The 18,225-nt window shown below is 46.9% G+C and overlaps 1 protein-coding gene across 10 annotated transcripts in view; it reads right to left on the bottom strand.

Moving 5' to 3' along the window:
- TCF4 (transcription factor 4) overlaps window positions 1-18,225 on the bottom strand; it is a 239,547-nt gene that overhangs the window by 23,670 nt on the left and 197,652 nt on the right. For 8 of the 10 annotated variants that reach the window (XM_075726765.1, XM_075726768.1, XM_075726766.1 and 5 more), the window contains 5 exons: window positions 17,972-18,077; window positions 15,440-15,573; window positions 11,165-11,297; window positions 1,739-1,806; window positions 374-452 (listed from right to left, as the gene is read on the bottom strand). In XM_075726765.1, the coding sequence (XP_075582880.1) occupies window positions 374-452; window positions 1,739-1,806; window positions 11,165-11,297; window positions 15,440-15,573; window positions 17,972-18,077 (520 nt within the window). Of the gene's footprint in view, window positions 1-373; window positions 453-1,738; window positions 1,807-11,160; window positions 11,298-15,439; window positions 15,574-17,971; window positions 18,078-18,225 lie in introns of all 10 variants that reach the window. The other 2 variants (XM_075726767.1, XM_075726771.1) reach the window with 1 other exon arrangement.

Below are 18,225 nucleotides of genomic sequence, written 5' to 3'. Positions count from 1 at the left end.
ACGGCCACGGCACGGGGACACGCTCTGCACCGGGCAGAAACCACCTGCCACAAGTCCCCGAGGGCACTGCAGGAAGCTGCAATAAGGATGCATTAAAAAAAAAAAAAAAAAAACCCACGGCTTTTCTGTAAATGCATCCGCCCGAGAGCTGCATCAACCTTCTCTCTGCACGGGAAATACAGCGTGGAGGCCACCTCTCTGCTCATCTCCGCGGGGCCAGCAGCCACCTGCACGTGCTGCACAGCAACACGGGAACGCCTGGCGCTGCCGGCTGGATGCGCATCTCACACCCGGTACCGTAGGAGCTCATTTAGGCATCTCCTACCAAAAATACGTTGAAACGTTCAGTAAAATAGAATTGTAACAACAATACCTGAGAGAGAAGGGGGAGAACCAACAGGAGTTGAAGGATTTGATGAAAAGCTGTTGTTGGTGTGATCTGGAGAATAGATCTTTAAAAGATGATACAGAATTAATCTAAAGCCATCACAAACTGATGCAGAAAGAAATATGGAATTCTTATGCATTCAGTTCATTTAAATGAAAGCAGGACAGGTTAAAAAGCCTCTTATTCAAATATTAATATTTATATAAAGACAAAACTGTATTAGATGCAGGAAGCTAGACAACAGACCCCTTTTGACGGGAACAGACACTAGCCAATTAAGCGATGGTTTCTGATTGTCACACGGACCTGCTACGGTAGATACACACATTTTCATTGCATAGACTACTTTCCGAATGAGTGTCATTGAACAAGGCCTTAAAGCACACCTGAAAATTGCTTTTTTGTTATGCTGAAATCCCTTAACGGCCAAAATAAAGCAAAGGGAGCAGAGCACGTTTAAACCCTGGCACAGCGGGTAATCCGCAGCAGCAAACTCCCAACTACTCGGCCGCTGCTCCGGCGAGAAAGCCCCCGCGTGCCCCGTGCCCTGGCGAGGGTGCCACCGCCCCGCCGCGCCCCCGCTCACCAACCCGTGCCATTTGTCAGGGCACCACTTCAAAGTGGATTCTGTACTGTATCAGTTATTTCAGGCAAACTAGAGTCGGACTTTTCGTCTTTTTCAATGAAGCATCGAAGAATATGCAAAAAAAAATTAACTCTCATGAGAACTCAATGGAACCCACTCTGCCCAGAAAATAACTATAGTGGTCCTTATTAAAAGTCAGCCCGTGCCAACTGGTACCGCGGCGATAGCTGGGGCACGGCAGGGTTTCCTCCCGCTTTCAGCTGGAAAACTGCCGTACCCCAGCTACCCAGGTAAGAGGTGGTAACTGCTGACTTTAACAGCAACCACAGTAACTGAATAGGTGGAAACTGCCGTGAAAAATAGAAAATCTAAAGGCAAATTCAAAAGGAATCCTGTTTGCGGAGGGCTCGGTAGTGCAGAAGTCATCCTGCTGCTGGGTTCTGTTCAGACCTCCCTCGCCCTAGGAAATGCAGGGTGTGAAAGACTAACAGACACAGCTCCTTGGCACCCAGTCAGCGTGACCAGGTCAAGGCTCCCCCTCTTTCCATTTCTATCCTACCATAAAATTAAGTCTAAAACTTTTTAAACACCATTTTGCACCGATTGTTCAATATTTCGGTTGGCAGTAACTCCACGCGGGTGACCTCTGAGACCAGATCTCTCCCGTTTGCTGTTCATCTTCGCAAACTCCAGGCGTCCAATTCTGATTAAAGTTCACACTTTCAAAACGGTAAACGTGTATTCCAAAGTAAATATTTCCTTACAGAGGCAAGTGCTTTCCCCAGCGCATCACCAGTCTGCGAGCTGCCTGCTGCCCCACTTCCTCTGTTTGCTGAAAAACAAAAGACTCGATGTAAAAACAGACAGTAAGACATCACGGACTTCTATTCCTGGTCCACTTACTCATCACTTAATTGCATTTTAATGCTAATTACATAAAATTCATCTTTAATTACCATTAATTTGTTTGCTAAGGTAGATATCAAACACATTCACGCTCTGTTTTTGCAGATAAAATACAAACTTGACATGCTGGGTTTTTTTAAAAATATATTACGTATTTGATAGTACTTGGCCATATGGCATTACTTTTTCTGAACGAAAGGCTTCTAATAGTGCAAGATGCTCAAAGATATGGAAAATATGCAAGCGCCCAGCTAGGCAAGCGCAGGGTGAGCCGAAGCCTGGGGTCGGGGAAGGGCTCCTGCCTCCCCTGCCCCGTGCACAGAGCCGGTGCCCATCCGAGGGCGCCGAGTTTGCGCTCGAGGATAGGCAAATCCACTCTAACGCGGGGCTTCTTCTTCAAAACCTCTAGGGCGCTTACGCATAAGGGCACCATCTCACACATAAAATGGCAAAAACTACTGCAGAGGAACACTATGGAGGCGGCAAAGGCAAACTCCCAGGGGCCGGGAACGCCAGAGCTCGGCCTCCCTGCACAGCCCAATTTCTCGCCCTGCGCCTGCACTGGGAGCAGTCATTAATTCCAGGCTCCTGCCGCGCTCCCGGGCAGCCCCAGCCTCCCTCGCTGCGAGGGAAGGACAAAATGCCATTAATAAGCAGCCACCCGGTATTTTGTTTTCTCCTCATTCGCTCTGTGACCCTGGTCCTTTGTATACTTTTCAACGCATGTTTTAAAGGCGATATTAAATCCCATATGGACTTTTCCAAAGTGTTCCTTCTGGCTTCACTTGGAACATTTCACAAGCATTTAATGATATGATTTTTCACCATCTCTCAGGTGATGGGATTGCACCTTTTATGTAAGATAGTTAGGGCAAGAAAAATCATGGTGTAGCAGGCCACCAGTTTCTCATGCTCAGGCAATAGGATTGAAACCTCTCTGGTGCAGGAGAAACTGTAGGAAAGACAAACTAGGGCGAAACATCCCCCCAGTTTCAGCATCCGTATGTCCATTTATAAACTAAGAGCGCAGCTTTGGCTGACTGCTGCCTGTGATCAATACTTCTGCTTTCATCTCCAACGACCCTAACTCAGGTGGCCAGAAAATGAGAAACGAGCAGTCAGTAACCACCCTGGAAAGCCTGGATTAGCGCCTGGAACGCGAGGGCTGGGGCAGGAGCGGATCCCGTGACGCAGGGGGGCTGAAGGGCTTCAGTCCCCCTCTATGCACCTCGGCAGGCTCTGACGGGGTCCCGTGCCAGAGGGCTTCAGGAGCAAACCCACCCCTGCTCTGAGCTGGGAAAAGGAGTCAGGGACCAAATCGCCCACGTCTGTACCACAAAGTGCAAGCACAGGCACTTTTTTGGTCATTAAAAAGCGATATGAAAAAGCCGCCTCCAAGGTTCACCCCAGCATTATGCAGTTAAATATTCAGGGCATGGGAAGGAGCAGGGTTGGATCCATCCTACAGCTCTTCGACTGCGCCGGTGGTGTGGCTCCAGTCACTAATAACGGGGCGTATAGGGACCAGCACTCAAAGCCATGAGCTGATGTGCCTGGGGATGTTGCAGCTCCACAGCAGCAGCAGGGAAATCCGAGCTCTGGGGACCTCCCTGGTCCGAGGGGTGTCCTGCCATGCCCCTTCAGAGCAACCTTTCTGCGCCACCTCCTCCAGTCTTCCCACCCTGAAAGCATTTATCTCATCCACTGTCTCCATTCGGCTTTTCCTAGTCTCCATCCCTCGCTTTCATCCCAGCCTTCCTTGCTCAGCAGTTACCGCATCTCTGCTGGCAGAGCTACCAGTTACTGATCCTCCATCCTGCCTAAGCCCAAAATTTCTAGCAGCAGCTTCAGCAGCATCCAGTCAGGAAAACTTAAGGAATGGCACAGAACAGCGTTTTCCTTCTATTTCTCACGTACAACGTGCATGCCATCAAATTTAAGAAATGCAGCCTCTTTCCATTTAACCTGACTGCATAACTCGGATGTTTCAGCATTTCTCCTGCAGCAGACTCCTCTGGAAAGGCCTCAAGCACTACGTGTGTCCCAGATGCTGTTAGAGAAACTTGTACAGTGCGGTCTGCAAGTACATCTTTGCTTACTCCTTTTTTTCCTCCTTTTCTTAGTTAAACTTTTATTATTTCATACTTGAAAATGTGCTCATCTGCCAATGACAGCTTATTTGTGATCTCAGCTCAGTTTGAAATTAAGCGTCAAGATGTATAAAGGAAGATATATAAAGGAATGCGAAGACAGATAGAACATGCGGTGTCAGCTAGAGATACAACTTTATCAGGGTAATTTAACGTTGTAAATCACAACCTAAAGGTTTGCGACTTGAATAATACCAGGCAGATGTCCAGAAATGCAGTTACTTCGCTCTAAAGTGAACTGCGAATCTAAATGTAAATCATGCATTGTTTTTTCCTTTTTCTAAGTGACTCTAACTGCATTATTCTAAAATTAAGTCCTACATTTGTCTGTCTGAAGGCTGGTTTCTCCAAATGAGACGAGCTATACAGGTCCAGCAGCAGAAGCAAGCGCAGGGACCGCAGTCTTGCTCCACATGCTCTTAGAAACCTGACAGCGCTGAGCAGGGCCACGTATTATATTAGTCACCGCTAAGAACAAAGGAATTCTTCAGATATACTGAATATTAAACTTTTCCTGAAAGACTTTGAAGACTTATTAATGCGGTGGGCCTGGAAAACATACAGGGAGAGCCTCAAGAACGGGCAGCAGTGTGCAAAGTTCCCTTTTGCAGAGAAAAGGAAGGGATGCTTGCAAAGCAATATAACGAGGTTTGCAACACGGGGAAGGCAAGCTCGCATCATTATTCGTCACTCTCCCCATATGAAAGCCACCCATTAAAACAAACAAAAAAAGGGGTCTTTTTTCACTGGTGTCCAGTCGGATGGGGAAACTCGTTGCTTTAAGGTATGCAAAGATGAAACATATAAATAGATTTAAAAAGAACCGGACAAATCCATGGAGAAGAAGATCCATTGGTGGCAACTGAACACCAGCCCCAGACATAACCCCAGCTCAGACTGGCTCTGAGCTGCAGGCTGCAAAATCCCGAGGAAAAGCTGGGGCATGACTGAAATCCGTAGGTGACTAAAGAAAACCCCATATTTGAAGAAAGAACAGCAAAATGAAGTCTTAAGAAGACACACAGCAAGGACCGTCTGCTGCAAGAGCCCAAAGATTTCGGGAGCAATGGGACAAAACTAACATCATCCCGGGACCGGGCACTACAGAAGAACCAGACCTCAAACGCAGGAAAAGATAACCCAGGGTATCACTACAGAGAAAGGTAATGCACAGTGCTGCTTGACACAGGGAAGGGCTATGGAATGTACTCAGCTCTTTCTATTAATATCGCAGAGTTATTGGTCCATCACTTTGCCGCTGGCTTCAGTAAAACACTATTTAAATACGGCCGCTGACGCCCCAAAGGCTGAGCAGGAACAGGCTTAGCTGGCAGCTTCGGTGAGCACTACAGCTGTCAGGTTTAAACCATCAGGATATTTATCCGAGCTCTGAAAAGACCGCTGGTGTCCAGAACAGTACCCAGAACGGGAAAAAAATCACATGAAAAGCAGGAACTATTTGGACTAGGCTGGGACACGCATCGTGAAGACAGATGCAGATACTCAGAGCACGTCCGTGCAGACCCTGCTCCTCGTGCACGAGCGGCCGGCGGGGAAGAGTCGTAGGGAAGAAGGATTGCAGCCCAGCCCAGCTGGCATCAGATTTGTCATCCTGCACCAAAGAGTAATCTGATGAAATCTGCGGATGGTGCTCCCACAGCAGCCCTATAAATCTTCCTGGCAGGGACATTTGCAAGGTAACCTGTAGAGAGTGTGCCAAACCCCAGCTGAACAAACTCTGAAATAACTTTAGGGTCATCGCAGTAGGGTCTCAGACTGTCTAAAGCCTTGCTCTTCACCTCTGGGTAAAACCGATCCTCGGGTGGTTTTCCAAAAAAAACGTAGAATGCAGAACAGATACTGATCCCACCTAAACAAAAGGCTTTCATCACACCCAACAAGTGCTCCTCCACTTCCCTTCAGCTCTGGAAGAAAACCGCAAGATGTGCGGGTTAAGCAAGACGGAGGATCTTGGCAAATATTTAATGCAAGCTACATGTAAGACCAAAAAAATACGCTGAAAGAGCAATTGTTAATGGTTTAAATGTTAATATTAAAAGCTTTTTCAAGCCCATCGGAAATAAGGATAACGATGGAGAGTTGGTAGGACTTGCAAACAACCAAGAGGCAACAGGAGAATTCAAGGGAAAGAAAGGGCAATAGAAGAAATGCTAAACAGATTCTTTTCATCTGCCTTGCCATGGGACAGATGATATTTTACAAGGGATTATTGAGAAAAATTGGCTCCAACTGAAGTGTCAATGTAAAGGCTTTAAAATAAATCAATAAGAAAAATAAAGAGCCAACTGACATTTCTAAGAGCTCTCAAGAAACTCAAACACAAAATTGTCTAACTTCTAACCACAGTGTAAAACCGACTGCTTAGACCAACCTAGTGCTGAAGTAAAGAAGGTAGAATATACTAGAAACCAACATTCAGCACAAAGTTCTGTGAATTCAGGGAGCCACCAGATTTTAAATCTGACTTCTCTACTAGGAAAGGTAGCAAAGAGCAAATATACCTATGGATAAATGCACCATATTGCACAACCAGCACTGCTTTTGTGGAGGAAAACACGTCTTGCAAAGTTAAATTCCTTCAAAAAGATGATGAGCGCATGGATGCAAGAGATCCAGTAAGTATAATGGATTTGTACTCTCAGGTTTCACTAAAGCCACCTCCCAAAGGCTCTTAAAGAAACTAAACTGTCTTCAGATAACAGGGAGGCGAGGATATTCTTGCAGATTAAGAAATGATTAAGACAGAGACTACAAGAGCAGGAATTAATAGTTAGCTCTATAAGGGAGGAGTACTACCAGCAAATTCCCCCTTGTGTAGATCTGTACTGTTCAACATACTCATACATGGCCTGGAAAAAGAACGTGGCATACGCCACGGTTGCAACGTGTAGCCAGATCCTGATTCACGATAATAAAATATCACATTATATGTAAAGAACAGCTCTTGTAACACTAACTTGCTGGGTAATAAATGCTATACATACATAAACACCAGGCAACAAACATGGGGGGAAAAAAGCCTTATGCCATAAATTACACACAAGCAGGCTCTCAGTTACCCAATGAGCAGTGCAGAAAGAGGACCTAGAGCTACAGCGAGCAATTAGCCGACAACCTGAGCTGATGGTTAAGCAGCAGAACCAGCCCCTTGCTGCCCCCAAGAAAGCCCCAGCAACGAGCAACAACTGGGCAAAGAGCAGAGACAACCCAGAAGCCCGTTACCTCCCTCTGTGAATGCACAACACACCTGTATTTTGGATATGAAGCAAAGATCTGGCAAGTCCATCAAGAAAGAGCATCAAGGTCTACAGAACAGAACTGAAGTCAGAGAAAGCAGAGGGTGGTTCCTTTAGAGGACAAACTCAATAAATGTGGATTCTCCAGCTTGGAAAAGGGATCACTACAGCGGGGTATGACACAGGCTACGTAAACCCAAACAACAGGGCAGAGAGGCTTTCATCTGGTGCTTACGGCAATATGAGAAGGAGGGAGGACCACATCGGGTCTTGAGGGAGCAGAGTCAAAACAAAGAGGAGGAGCACTGTTTCACAAATGCATAGTGGCACTGTGCCAGGCCAAGCCTCCAGGAAAGGCTGGGTCACCTCATGGAGAAGAACGAACTCAAGCTTCCTAGGTACTCAGCGCTGGACCTAGTGCTGGAATAACTGGGAAAATACCATATATGCTTGCTTTGTTTCCGTATTCCTCCCAAGGAAATCCTTAGAGTCTTTGCTGGAGACAGGACCATTGCATAGATGAGCTTTGGGTCTGAACAAGGACAGATGTTTTCAGGTTCTTATGCAAAACACTGAACAACTTAGCACAAGGAACGCCATGAAACTCTCCCAAATCTGGAAGGGCACAGTTTATCCAAGACATTTCCGCATTGGGCTTTAATTGAACGAAGTAGCCGAATCCAGACTTCAAGAAAGGTTGCAATTAATGAATCGATGATGGACAAAGGTTTGATGCAAGAGCAAGGGAACACTCAGTGAAACCTCCAGGAAAAGAAATTAAACCCGAGAAGTCAAGTCTATCTCCACACAGCAGGTAGCACGCGTGCAGCCAGGGGAAGCCATGCAAGCAGAGAGCTTCAGCAGGTTCCAAGGGGATTAGACAACTGCCCGGGCGACAGGTCCATAATTAGGTGCTTGAAGAACCAGGCAGGGTGTCCCCTCCAACCTCACTAATGACAGCCCTGGGTGCTGGGGCGGTACGAAGGGCAGGAGCTGCAGAAACGGCCAGGATCACATTTTGCCACTGAATGCTAAGCTAGACGGACCACCCGGCTGAAGCAGTACAACACTTCTTATCCACCTACGCTAGTCTTTATTTCCTCAAACTGGTCTAAATGCACTTCTTATTAGAGAATACAGCTACGCACACGTGAGCCTGACGCTGCCTTCCCCACTTGAGAAGGCAGGCCTCCACTGACGCGAAGCATCAGCAAATTTTGGCATGATGCAGGAGGCGAAGATGACTTGGGAACAGGATTGTAAAGCAGGACTTGAAAATGCACCGCAAAAGCTGTCGCTTTTACTTGTGAGCTATGCCCCCACTCACAAGACTATTAGTGTACTGAAGACATCGTGAAAGACTGCAACCTTTTGATGGATTGATTCTAACTCTGTTGAAGATCGTGTTTATTGTTACAGTTAATCTCCTAAAACTTTCTCAGCATGTTTCTGCGAAGAACAATTCTGCACTGGAAGGCGAAGGGACAGAATGATGAAGTACAGCCTTTTCACATCCTTCTGGTGGGATTCTGATTGTAAATCTTAAGATTATTGAATAAACTTCCAGGAATCTGTATCTCAGCGAGTATAATTATATCTAGCAAAGCATCTAGTGTAACTGATAGGCTGAAGCCTTCTATTACAGAATTCCAGCCAGACTTTTTATAGTTTAAATTCTAGTACAAACTCACGCTGTTCTGATGGAATAGTGCTTTCTGAAACAGCAGACTGGAAATTACGTTTCTATGTTAAGAAGAGTGGAAAAACTTGCACCATCTCGGTATTCACAGCTGATGATCTTCCCGAATTATGAGGAAGTGACATTGCTGGATAAAAGTCATATTCTTCTTACACTATGCGACAGTTCACCACCCTCCTGTAACTGGAAGCTTGACATTCTTGTAAAATATACAGTGCAGTATTATGTGACTGCTCTGGTAATAAAATTACTGTGAAACCAGTGCCTCAAGGGGAAATGCACATAATGTTTCTCCTGGAAAAGCTGCATGTCACAGCGCATAATGTCATACAAACAACATGTCATTAGAAGCGAAAGCAGCAAGCGGGATTAATACGTGCATCAGATGGATACGATAGACTCGTACAGCATATGCTAAAGGCGCTCTATCGCAATAACTGGTTGCTTAAACGCTGCACTGCTTCAGACCTTTGAAAATAAAAAGCCAACGCTTAGCGTACAGTTAGCCACTGCCAGTGCCACCCTGCAGTCCCTTGACAGCATTTGCTCCCTGCCGCCTTTCAGAGCCGCAGGACCGTCGGGGAAGGCGGCTCATCCGCCCGAGCCCCGCTCGCTGCGGGCTGTGTCCCCAGGTGGGGACGGCACGGCGGGGCTGCGCCAACGCGCTCCCCGCCATCTCACCCGGGGAGCAGGATGGAGGCGCCGCGGCTGCCGGCTGCGCCAGCTCCAACGGCTTCCTCGGGAAAATCAGGGAGAAGACAGCGTGTGCCCACACTTCAGGGGAGGTTCACTGGTTTAGGAGGAGAAGAGGACTTGCGTCGAGATCCAAGAAATACTTTTGCAGCCCTCAGTTCAGACGTAGCTCAACAGTTCTACTTGTTGAATATTCACAGCTGCTAAAAAAGTCTCCCGCTTTGTATTGTTTGCTCTTCCGATTCACACGCTGGCTTTTCAGGAGATGAATCCAGACGAAAATCTGGATGAATTTTTTTACATGGGAGATTTAGGCACTTTTCTGGGTGGCTCCCAGAGGCACAGGGGCAGGACACTGCATTTGTGTCCTACCTGCTCCTGTCCCTCTGCAAGACTTCCCATCCCTAAATGTTACCTGCGAGGCTGCTGCATCACTGGTGTAAAGACGGCTGAATTAAATCTGACTCCATTAGACTTATTTTGAGGGAGAAAGAGAGAGTGATTTTCCTACGTCATGTGCACAGAAGCAGCAACACGTTGTAAAGGAAGAACTCTCAGTGGAATGGCAAGATTGAGCACAGAAATGCTATCCTGAAACGGGATCCGTTTTTCTCAGACAGTGACAAATTAAGAAGAGACTGTATTTAGTTTCTTCTTTGTTCAGAGACCTTGAAAAATATGATGCCAAAACCAGGACACCATGTGTTAATGTTTGAACCCACCCTCCATTCTTACTGCATTAGTCCTGCTCGCAGTCATTCAATACAGAATCATGTGTGTAATCCGAAACATGTGTCCAGCGATGTGTTCCCTATTTACCAATTATTTAATTAGCTTTATTTGCTCTTTGAGATACAGGCAAAGCAAAATTTTTTTTATTTCCTGTATTTAAGTATGAACCAGTATTTGCCAAATATTTAAGCATACAGAGGTATGCTCTTAATTTAGAGAGTCACTCCCAGCAACGTCAGGGGCGGCTCTCCTCCTTACAGGGACAAGCCACCGCCACCGCTTCCCCCACACCGCGTGGAAACCCAGCAAAGAACTGAAGGGGATGAACGCCGTGATACAGAAGTATCACCTTGCACGGCACTGCAGGTGATTAAATAGCTAAAGACAATAAAATCGGACTCCGAAACCAGCGGGATCCGACACTTAGCTGGTGCAGTGTCTTCCATACAAACTCTGAAGCAAAGCGCTTCGCTGTAATCCTATTTAATTCACAAAAACAAGCAGCAGTAGTAAAATGCAAAGGAGGCAAAGGTCAACTGTGATGTGCTTATTGCCATGAAACTCTTGCTATCTCTCTGCACCTACCAAACTAAGAAGCTAGTCCTCCCGCACGCCGCGATATAGCAGCAAACAGCCCTCCACCTTGATTCCAGCTCTTTGGCGCTAGCACAGTGCACCGAAGCAGATGCGAGGGCAGACAGGAGGGAAAGGGAGAGCCTCGGGTGGCAGCCGCAGCACCCGACCTCAACTCACCCATGATACTGTCCGTCCCGTTGGCAGGGGGTGTGCAAGAAGACGCGCTGTAATGATTTGTGCCACTGCGGTGGAAGGTGGACATCGGAGGAAGACTGGAATTGATGTCTGCTGAGGAGTGTGATGGGTAGCTCTGCGGCAAAAAGGATAAAAAAAAGGAAATATTTTAACTGTTGAGAACATGGAAGGCAGCAGGCTGCTCATATTGCCCCAGTCCCAAGTGCTGTCATACTTCACCCAACCAAGAAAAGCAGAATGCTGCCCTAACGCTAAGCAGGGAGCCTATTTTCCTACCCTAATTCGACGCCTTCTGGAGGAGACACAGCACACGTCTATCTGATATGGATAAATATCCACAGTGGGCAATTCATAACTCATGATGGTACCACAGAGATGTAACAAGAAGAAATTATGGAAGAAAAGTTAGGTGATGTACCAAGCAAACCTTTTTGAGAGGGACAGCTACTGGCTGGAGAAGCCTTCCAAGGGAAGTGGTAGGAACCCCACACTGCTTTTGACGTTAAAAACAAGATCTGACTACAAGATGCACGCAGCTGGTATTACAAAAGGTGCCATGAAGAAACACACCGGCACCCCAGGTAACCAACTGGATCAATTTTCCCTCCCATTGCAGTGGCAGCGTGACAGATGATCGAAGACGCGATGGATCAAGTTCTCCAAACAAGTGTGGGACAAGCGTCTGGGCAGCACACAGACAACTTTGGTAGCTACATGGCTGGATGAACACGAACCTTCCTTACTGTGACACAGCACTGCTGCGGTCAGATGTTCTGCTGAATTTGCATTACTGCAAACCTGGCTTACATTAGAGCCATTTGTCACTGTTGAATCGTCTTTTCTTGATCCGTGTAAGGCACTGTGTGCAGACAGGTCCCTAGAACATGCCCAGCTTTTATCTCTACCACAGCATTGCCCCCAGCAGAGAAGAGGTCCTGCAGAAGACCTCTAGGTTTTGAAGACTCTGATACAAAGCCCCCTTAGAAACACGGGTAGCTGGAGCCACGTGGCAGTACCTGGCTCAGGATCAAGGCACTGAAGTTACTGCAAGATCATCTCTGTGCCCTCTGCCTCCCTGGGTGGTTCAGAGTAAGCTGGCTGAAAACATCCTTCCCTTCGTTGGTACTACTTAATTACTTCTACAGGATTTCTCGCAATTAAGTGCCAAGTAACTGAATACTTGCAAGTTATCTCAAAGAACGTAAACAACGTAGCCCAAACCTACCTTTCTTACCCATGGAAAAACGACCATCAACTCTGACTGAGGTCTGAGTAACATTTTCAGGCTTTGACTCATTATAAACCACCCCAGGGACTTCAGCCCCAAACCCACCCGGCTGAAATGGCACAGCTGAACAGAATTTCTCATGTGATGGAGAAACGAGTAAACGAGGAGTGCTTAGGTCAATGGTCTGAACACGAGTGACTCCATCTCCCCTGCTAAATGGCTGCTCCATGACACGTATCAAAGTGCTGGTTTGGGGCTTTTTCATTTCTCAGGGGACGACATCAAACCGCTCTTGCCAAACGTTTTAGGAAAAACATGGGATCCGAGTGTAGCTTAGCAGAGAACTGTTCTCTGTGTTCAGTACATTTATTTAGAAAATCACTGATAGGCCTGAGAAAGGAAAAACAATAAACAACAGCTTTTCCTTCTTTCTTTTGGTATATGCATTTTCTTTACAGGTCGCTGAGAAGTTAAGGACATTTGCAGGGAACTGAACTGAAATCGCTCAAGCTTTCCTCGACAAGCTGACCACTCATGGATGCTCCAGCTGACCACAAACTGCTGACCTCTCAGTGATGCTCCAGCAGAAATTATGCAGACTTTATTTAAAGTATCACTGCCTCCCTTCTGTCCCAGGGCTACCTAAAACATAGAAGGCTCTGCCAGTCCAGACATGCATAATAAATGATTCATATGAGCATCATCAGCACTGAACACCTGCAACTCAAACTGGTATCGGTGGTCCTCACTATCTCTGAAATTTAGGATAAACGCAATAATACCTACATAGAAGAACATTTGGGGGAGTTTAGGTGGAATATCCCTACCCATTTGACGTTGCAGAAATATTTTAACTCTTTGTAAAACCCCCTACATATTACAAACCCAAGAAATTCAGAATCAAGGTAAACTTAAATGCAAAAATATTTGCAGACTTGCCCGATGAAGGTACTCGGCTGTCTTACCTCTACCCTGAGCTGATACCATGAAAAGCCACCTAATTCTGACGAATGAGTACCAGTGTAGATAACAAATTAGATTAAATTGGGTTTTAAAAGTTATGCTCAATTTTTATTATATATGCTTGTCACTTCAGAGCAACGTTAAGTTTGCTTAGTGCCTTAATTATGCCTGTTCTAAGGACATGATTAAGCAGTTTTTGAGGCAATTTCTTTTGCTTTTGACTTCCTATTAATTTTACATAGCAGTGTGCTAACCTCATTAAATGTGAGACTTTAAAGATTTGTTTTGCAAATTAATTTTCAGTTTGCAAGAGTGAGTTTAATTCTTCTTATTCTCCAAAAGATGGTTCTGCAAGGCTTTACAGCAACGGACTCCTTCCACCCTTAGAACCAGTACTCCTTATTACTCTTCCTTTTTAATGGTCTTCAAGAATGAAAAGCAGAGGGACAGAATAGAACATTACTTGTGATGTTTCACACTTTTTGAGAAAACTTACTTCACTTTAGCTGTTTTAGCCGTTTGTTTCTTTACCTCTTAACTTAAATACAAAACCGAACCAAAAAAACCTGAATTGATGCAATCCAGTGTTATTTCTACATAATCAATTCAGCCATGATATTAGGAGAGTATCCCCTAAGCTGTACTCAGAGCAGATTTAATTCCCATTTTATTCTATTCCAATACAATAGATGGAATCGGTCCCAGCAACTTCCTCCTGCGAGAGATCAGGATGTACCAGAGAAAATAAAAAGAAAACCCTCCCTTTTTTAAAGCAGAAAATTGATGCTAGATAGTTATCTGTGAACTCAGACCAGCAAGGGACGCTGACCGCCATAAATTACGAACACGAAAAAGCAGAGGCGTGTGCAGCTCGTCGGCAGGCTGGCGGCCACAAGACGAGCAGAGGGTACAAACATGGGCTCAAGCCTCTTCTTGCAACTTCGGCCGAAGGAACAGTCCACGTGACAATTTTTTTTTTCCCTCTTTTCACTTCCCAGTTGCACTAGGAGAGGTTCTGCACAGGGGTGGTGATCTTCTGAGGACACACGTACTGCACACAGGGCGAAGCTGGGGCAGGACCCAATTGCCGCCCTCCCAAAGGCAGAGGCGACCACCTCGGCTCCCGAGAGCTTCCCAGCCTCTGCCACCCTTCAGCTAAAAGCCTTCCTTCCCTCAGCAGAGCCTGAATCAAATCCCTAAGGCAAAGCTTTCCAAGATCTCTCCAACTTGGTTTTGCAGAGTTGGGAACACGCAGCAGTGCGCGGAGAATGTTTTAGCAGCACAGCTCGAAGAGGTGTCCGTGCCATGAGCGGGCAGGGGCTCTGAACATGAGCCAGCAGTGTGCCCAGGTGGCCAAGAAGGCCAACAGCATCCTGGCTAGTGTCAGGAATAGTGTGGCCAGCAGGAGCAGGGCAGGGATCGTGCCCCTGTGCTCAGTGCTGGTGAGGCCGCACCTGGAATGCTGTGTCCAGTTTTGGGCCCCTCAGCACAAGAAGGACATTGGGGTGCTGGGGCGTGTCCAGAGAAGGGCAGCGGAGCTGGGGCAGGGTCTGGAGCACAGGGCTGGTGGGGAGCGGCTGAGGGAGCTGGGGGTGTTCAGCCTGGAGAAGAGGAGGCTGAGGGGAGACCTCATCGCTCTCTACAGCTGCCTGACAGGAGGGGGCAGGGAGGGGGTGTAGGGCTCTTCTCCCAAGGAACAAGCGATAGGACGAGAGGAAATGGGCTCAAGCTGCGCCAGGGGAGGTTTAGGTTGGAAATTAGGAAAAATTTATTGACGGAAAGGGTGGTCAAGCATTGGAACAGGCTGCCCAGAGAGGTGGGGGAGTCCCCATCCCTGGAGGGGTTCAAAAAACGGGCAGAGGTGGCACTTTGGGACATGGTTCAGTCTAGTCTACCCTTGATTGGTTTAGTGTGGACTTGGCAGTGTAGGTTAATGGTTGGACTGGATGATCTTAAAGGGCTTTTCCAACCTAAACGATTCTATGATTCTATGATTCTATGTGCCAACCACCGCCCGGTGCGAGCCGTGCCCTCCCCGCCGTGCCCCCCCGTTGCCCGCGCCTTACCAAGCGGTCGTGCGGGTGCAGGCTGCAGTAGCTGCTGGACTGGGGGATGTGAGAAGAGTTGCCCAGCATGCCCCCGTACCCGGGCTGGTTCATCCCACTGGAGGAGCTCCACGGGTCGCTGCTGTGGTGGCCATCTGTAACACAGGAGGGGAACACCACTGGCCGCCAGCGCCAGACCCTGCGGAACCGCCGGCTTTGTGCCTCCGCAAACTCCATCCTAAAGCCCCTAAGGGGGCTACAGGGCTACGCCGCTTTAGCATAAAGCCATGCACTTTAATAAAAATGAAGCTGAACTGAGCAACGGTGAGTATTCGTGTCATCCTGCAATGCTTCATTGCAGTCACATCACTTAGGCTCGAAAGTTTCCTGCTGCTTTATTCCTGCTCTGGTACCATAAACTCCAGTGCATAAACTCAAGTGCATGAACTCCGTTATAACAAATTTCGTCAGAGACAGAAGTCTGAGCATTGAAACGAAATACACTGAAGCCTACAGAACGAGGATGGGCTAACGAGCTTTGGAGAAACCTCAACTTGGGAAATGACTGGGTAACTCCTGAACTTTGAATGTTTCCACATCCCAAAAGTTTCCTGAGTTGTTTTGTCATTGCTTTTTGTTTGTTTGTTTAAAAAGAGCGTAGCACCGCTCGCATGGTTTCTCCTTTTAGGGATTTCACAGCTTGCGTCTCCGCATCCCCTAAGCACAGCGTCCATCCTTCAGGCCAGTTTACCGCCGAGGTACAACACGCACTGAGGAGTATAAAAAGGGCTCCCCAAATTTTATCGAGTAAAATAGTTGGTTGCATATTTTGCATTTAACTAGATGTGCTGAAACGGAATTATAATAATGCAGTGAAATGTATTTTCTACTGGAAGAATGCCAATGTGTCAACAGAAAAAAAGCGTAACTTTTCCATAATGATCAGCAGACCCGAAAGACGGGCACGTGGGCTGGAAAAGTTGTCGGCTTTTTCAAACTACAGGAGTTGGTCTAATAAAAAATTATTATGTCTCACCTACAGCCCTGCCTTATTTATACACTTCAAACACCCTGGCGGCAGCAGCACTTCTCCCATCACCTTCCCAGGGCTGTTTGAACAGTCATTTAACTCAGATTTATGTCTGCAATACGAATCTGCGAGAAGATAACATTTAAAACCGCAGAATGGCTAAGCACTACAAAGGGTAAATATTTGATATTATTAGAAGCCTATTAATCCCCAGCTTTATAACTCTATAGGAGTTTCATAGCAGGTTGCTCTTTAGGCGGTATTTATTCACGTTTTAAGCCAAGAGCACCGTTTTCTTTTCAGTCATGGTCGTAGGGACCATTTCCCACCGCTGAGGAAACGGTCCAGATGCAGATCCCCCACCACAGGAGGTGGCCAACGGGGCCAGTGCTTTGAACCACGTCCTCTTCCCTCCCACGAGGACCCCCCGGAGCTGGTGGGGGACCAGCAGAACCCCTCCCGGCAGCGCTCGAGCCCCGCGCCCGGGACAGGAGGGTCCAGTGGGTCCTTCCTGCCCGTATCCCTGCCGGTCCTGCCTGCTGCTGCTCCTTCGCAGGCAGCAGCTCGTCCTCCCGCGGCGGCTGCCTGACGGAAACCCAGACACGAGCATCCTCGAACGAAGAGCCGGAGGCGTGGCGGGGCTCCGCAGGAGATGGCCCGCTCACCCTGGGACAGGGAGCTGAGCCATCCCCGGGGACGCTGAGCAGTGCCCATCACCTTCAGGTGGTGGGGACACAAGAGTGGGTTGTGGGGTTTTTTTTCCCCAAAAGGTGGGAATCGGAAAGTGTATATATATGTATATAGAATAAAATCCAATCCCTTGCCCTGCAACTACTTTCGCCTGGCAGTCCTGCTGAATTAAACAGACTCACCCTTTACTTAGCCTAAAGCAGAGTATGTGCAGAAGTGTTTAAAAGCTAATTACTTTGCCCTAAATGTGGCAAAAGATGAGCACCCTAATTGTGTGTGGGTCTTCCCAAACTCTAGGAATCCAAGTTATACCAAATTTCATTGTACTTGCACGTAATGACTGCGAGAAATACAACATGGTAGCAGTGAATGCATGAAAACTATTAACCCATCCTCAACTGAGAGCAACGGCTTCATTTTAGAAAGGTTGCTCCAATTCCATATGCACGCAAACAGACGTACTTGTAGCACTGCATGCTTTACATAAGACAAACTCTTTCTCATTAACATAAACCAACAATGCACCAAGTACATGCACAAATGCGTGTGCATTTAGTACATGCATAATATATGTGCACATGCTGGAAAAAAGATGCTTCAAGAATCGGAGGTGATAAGAGGCCGGCAAGTTATTCATTACGCTGCTTCGCTGCAGGATCAGAACAAGATGTGCAGAGGCATAATGGTCAAACGAAGACATACAGGTCTTCATTTTAATGGTAATGTTACAGACCACACGATGATATTCCAGCGTGCCTGGCCTACCTATAAACCAAAATACAAACACAGAAAATGTATGCAAAATAGATTTCCTTTTGAAAGCAGCGTCTTACCTTGCATGAAGAAGGAGCTAGGAAAAGTGCTGGCTGCTGGTTTTGAGGATGGATAACCTGGTGAATCCCTATTGTAGTCGGCAGTGCTTGCTGACGGGGCATAAACCTAAGGAAAAAAGACTAATTTAGTATGCCTTTAGCAGGAAGCAGGAAAGAAATATTGAGTTTTTACCTTGCTCAGTATAAATCAGTTCACAACACCACATAATTCTTCCCTCAGAACACAAAAACCTCAGTATATGTGTGACTGGAAA

This window comes from Pelecanus crispus, chromosome Z, assembly GCF_030463565.1.
Source record: "Pelecanus crispus isolate bPelCri1 chromosome Z, bPelCri1.pri, whole genome shotgun sequence".
In the NCBI taxonomy this organism is placed as follows: domain Eukaryota; kingdom Metazoa; phylum Chordata; class Aves; order Pelecaniformes; family Pelecanidae; genus Pelecanus; species Pelecanus crispus.
The sequence above is the reverse complement of the archived record's forward strand: the minus strand, read 5'-3'. Positions and strand labels throughout refer to the sequence as shown.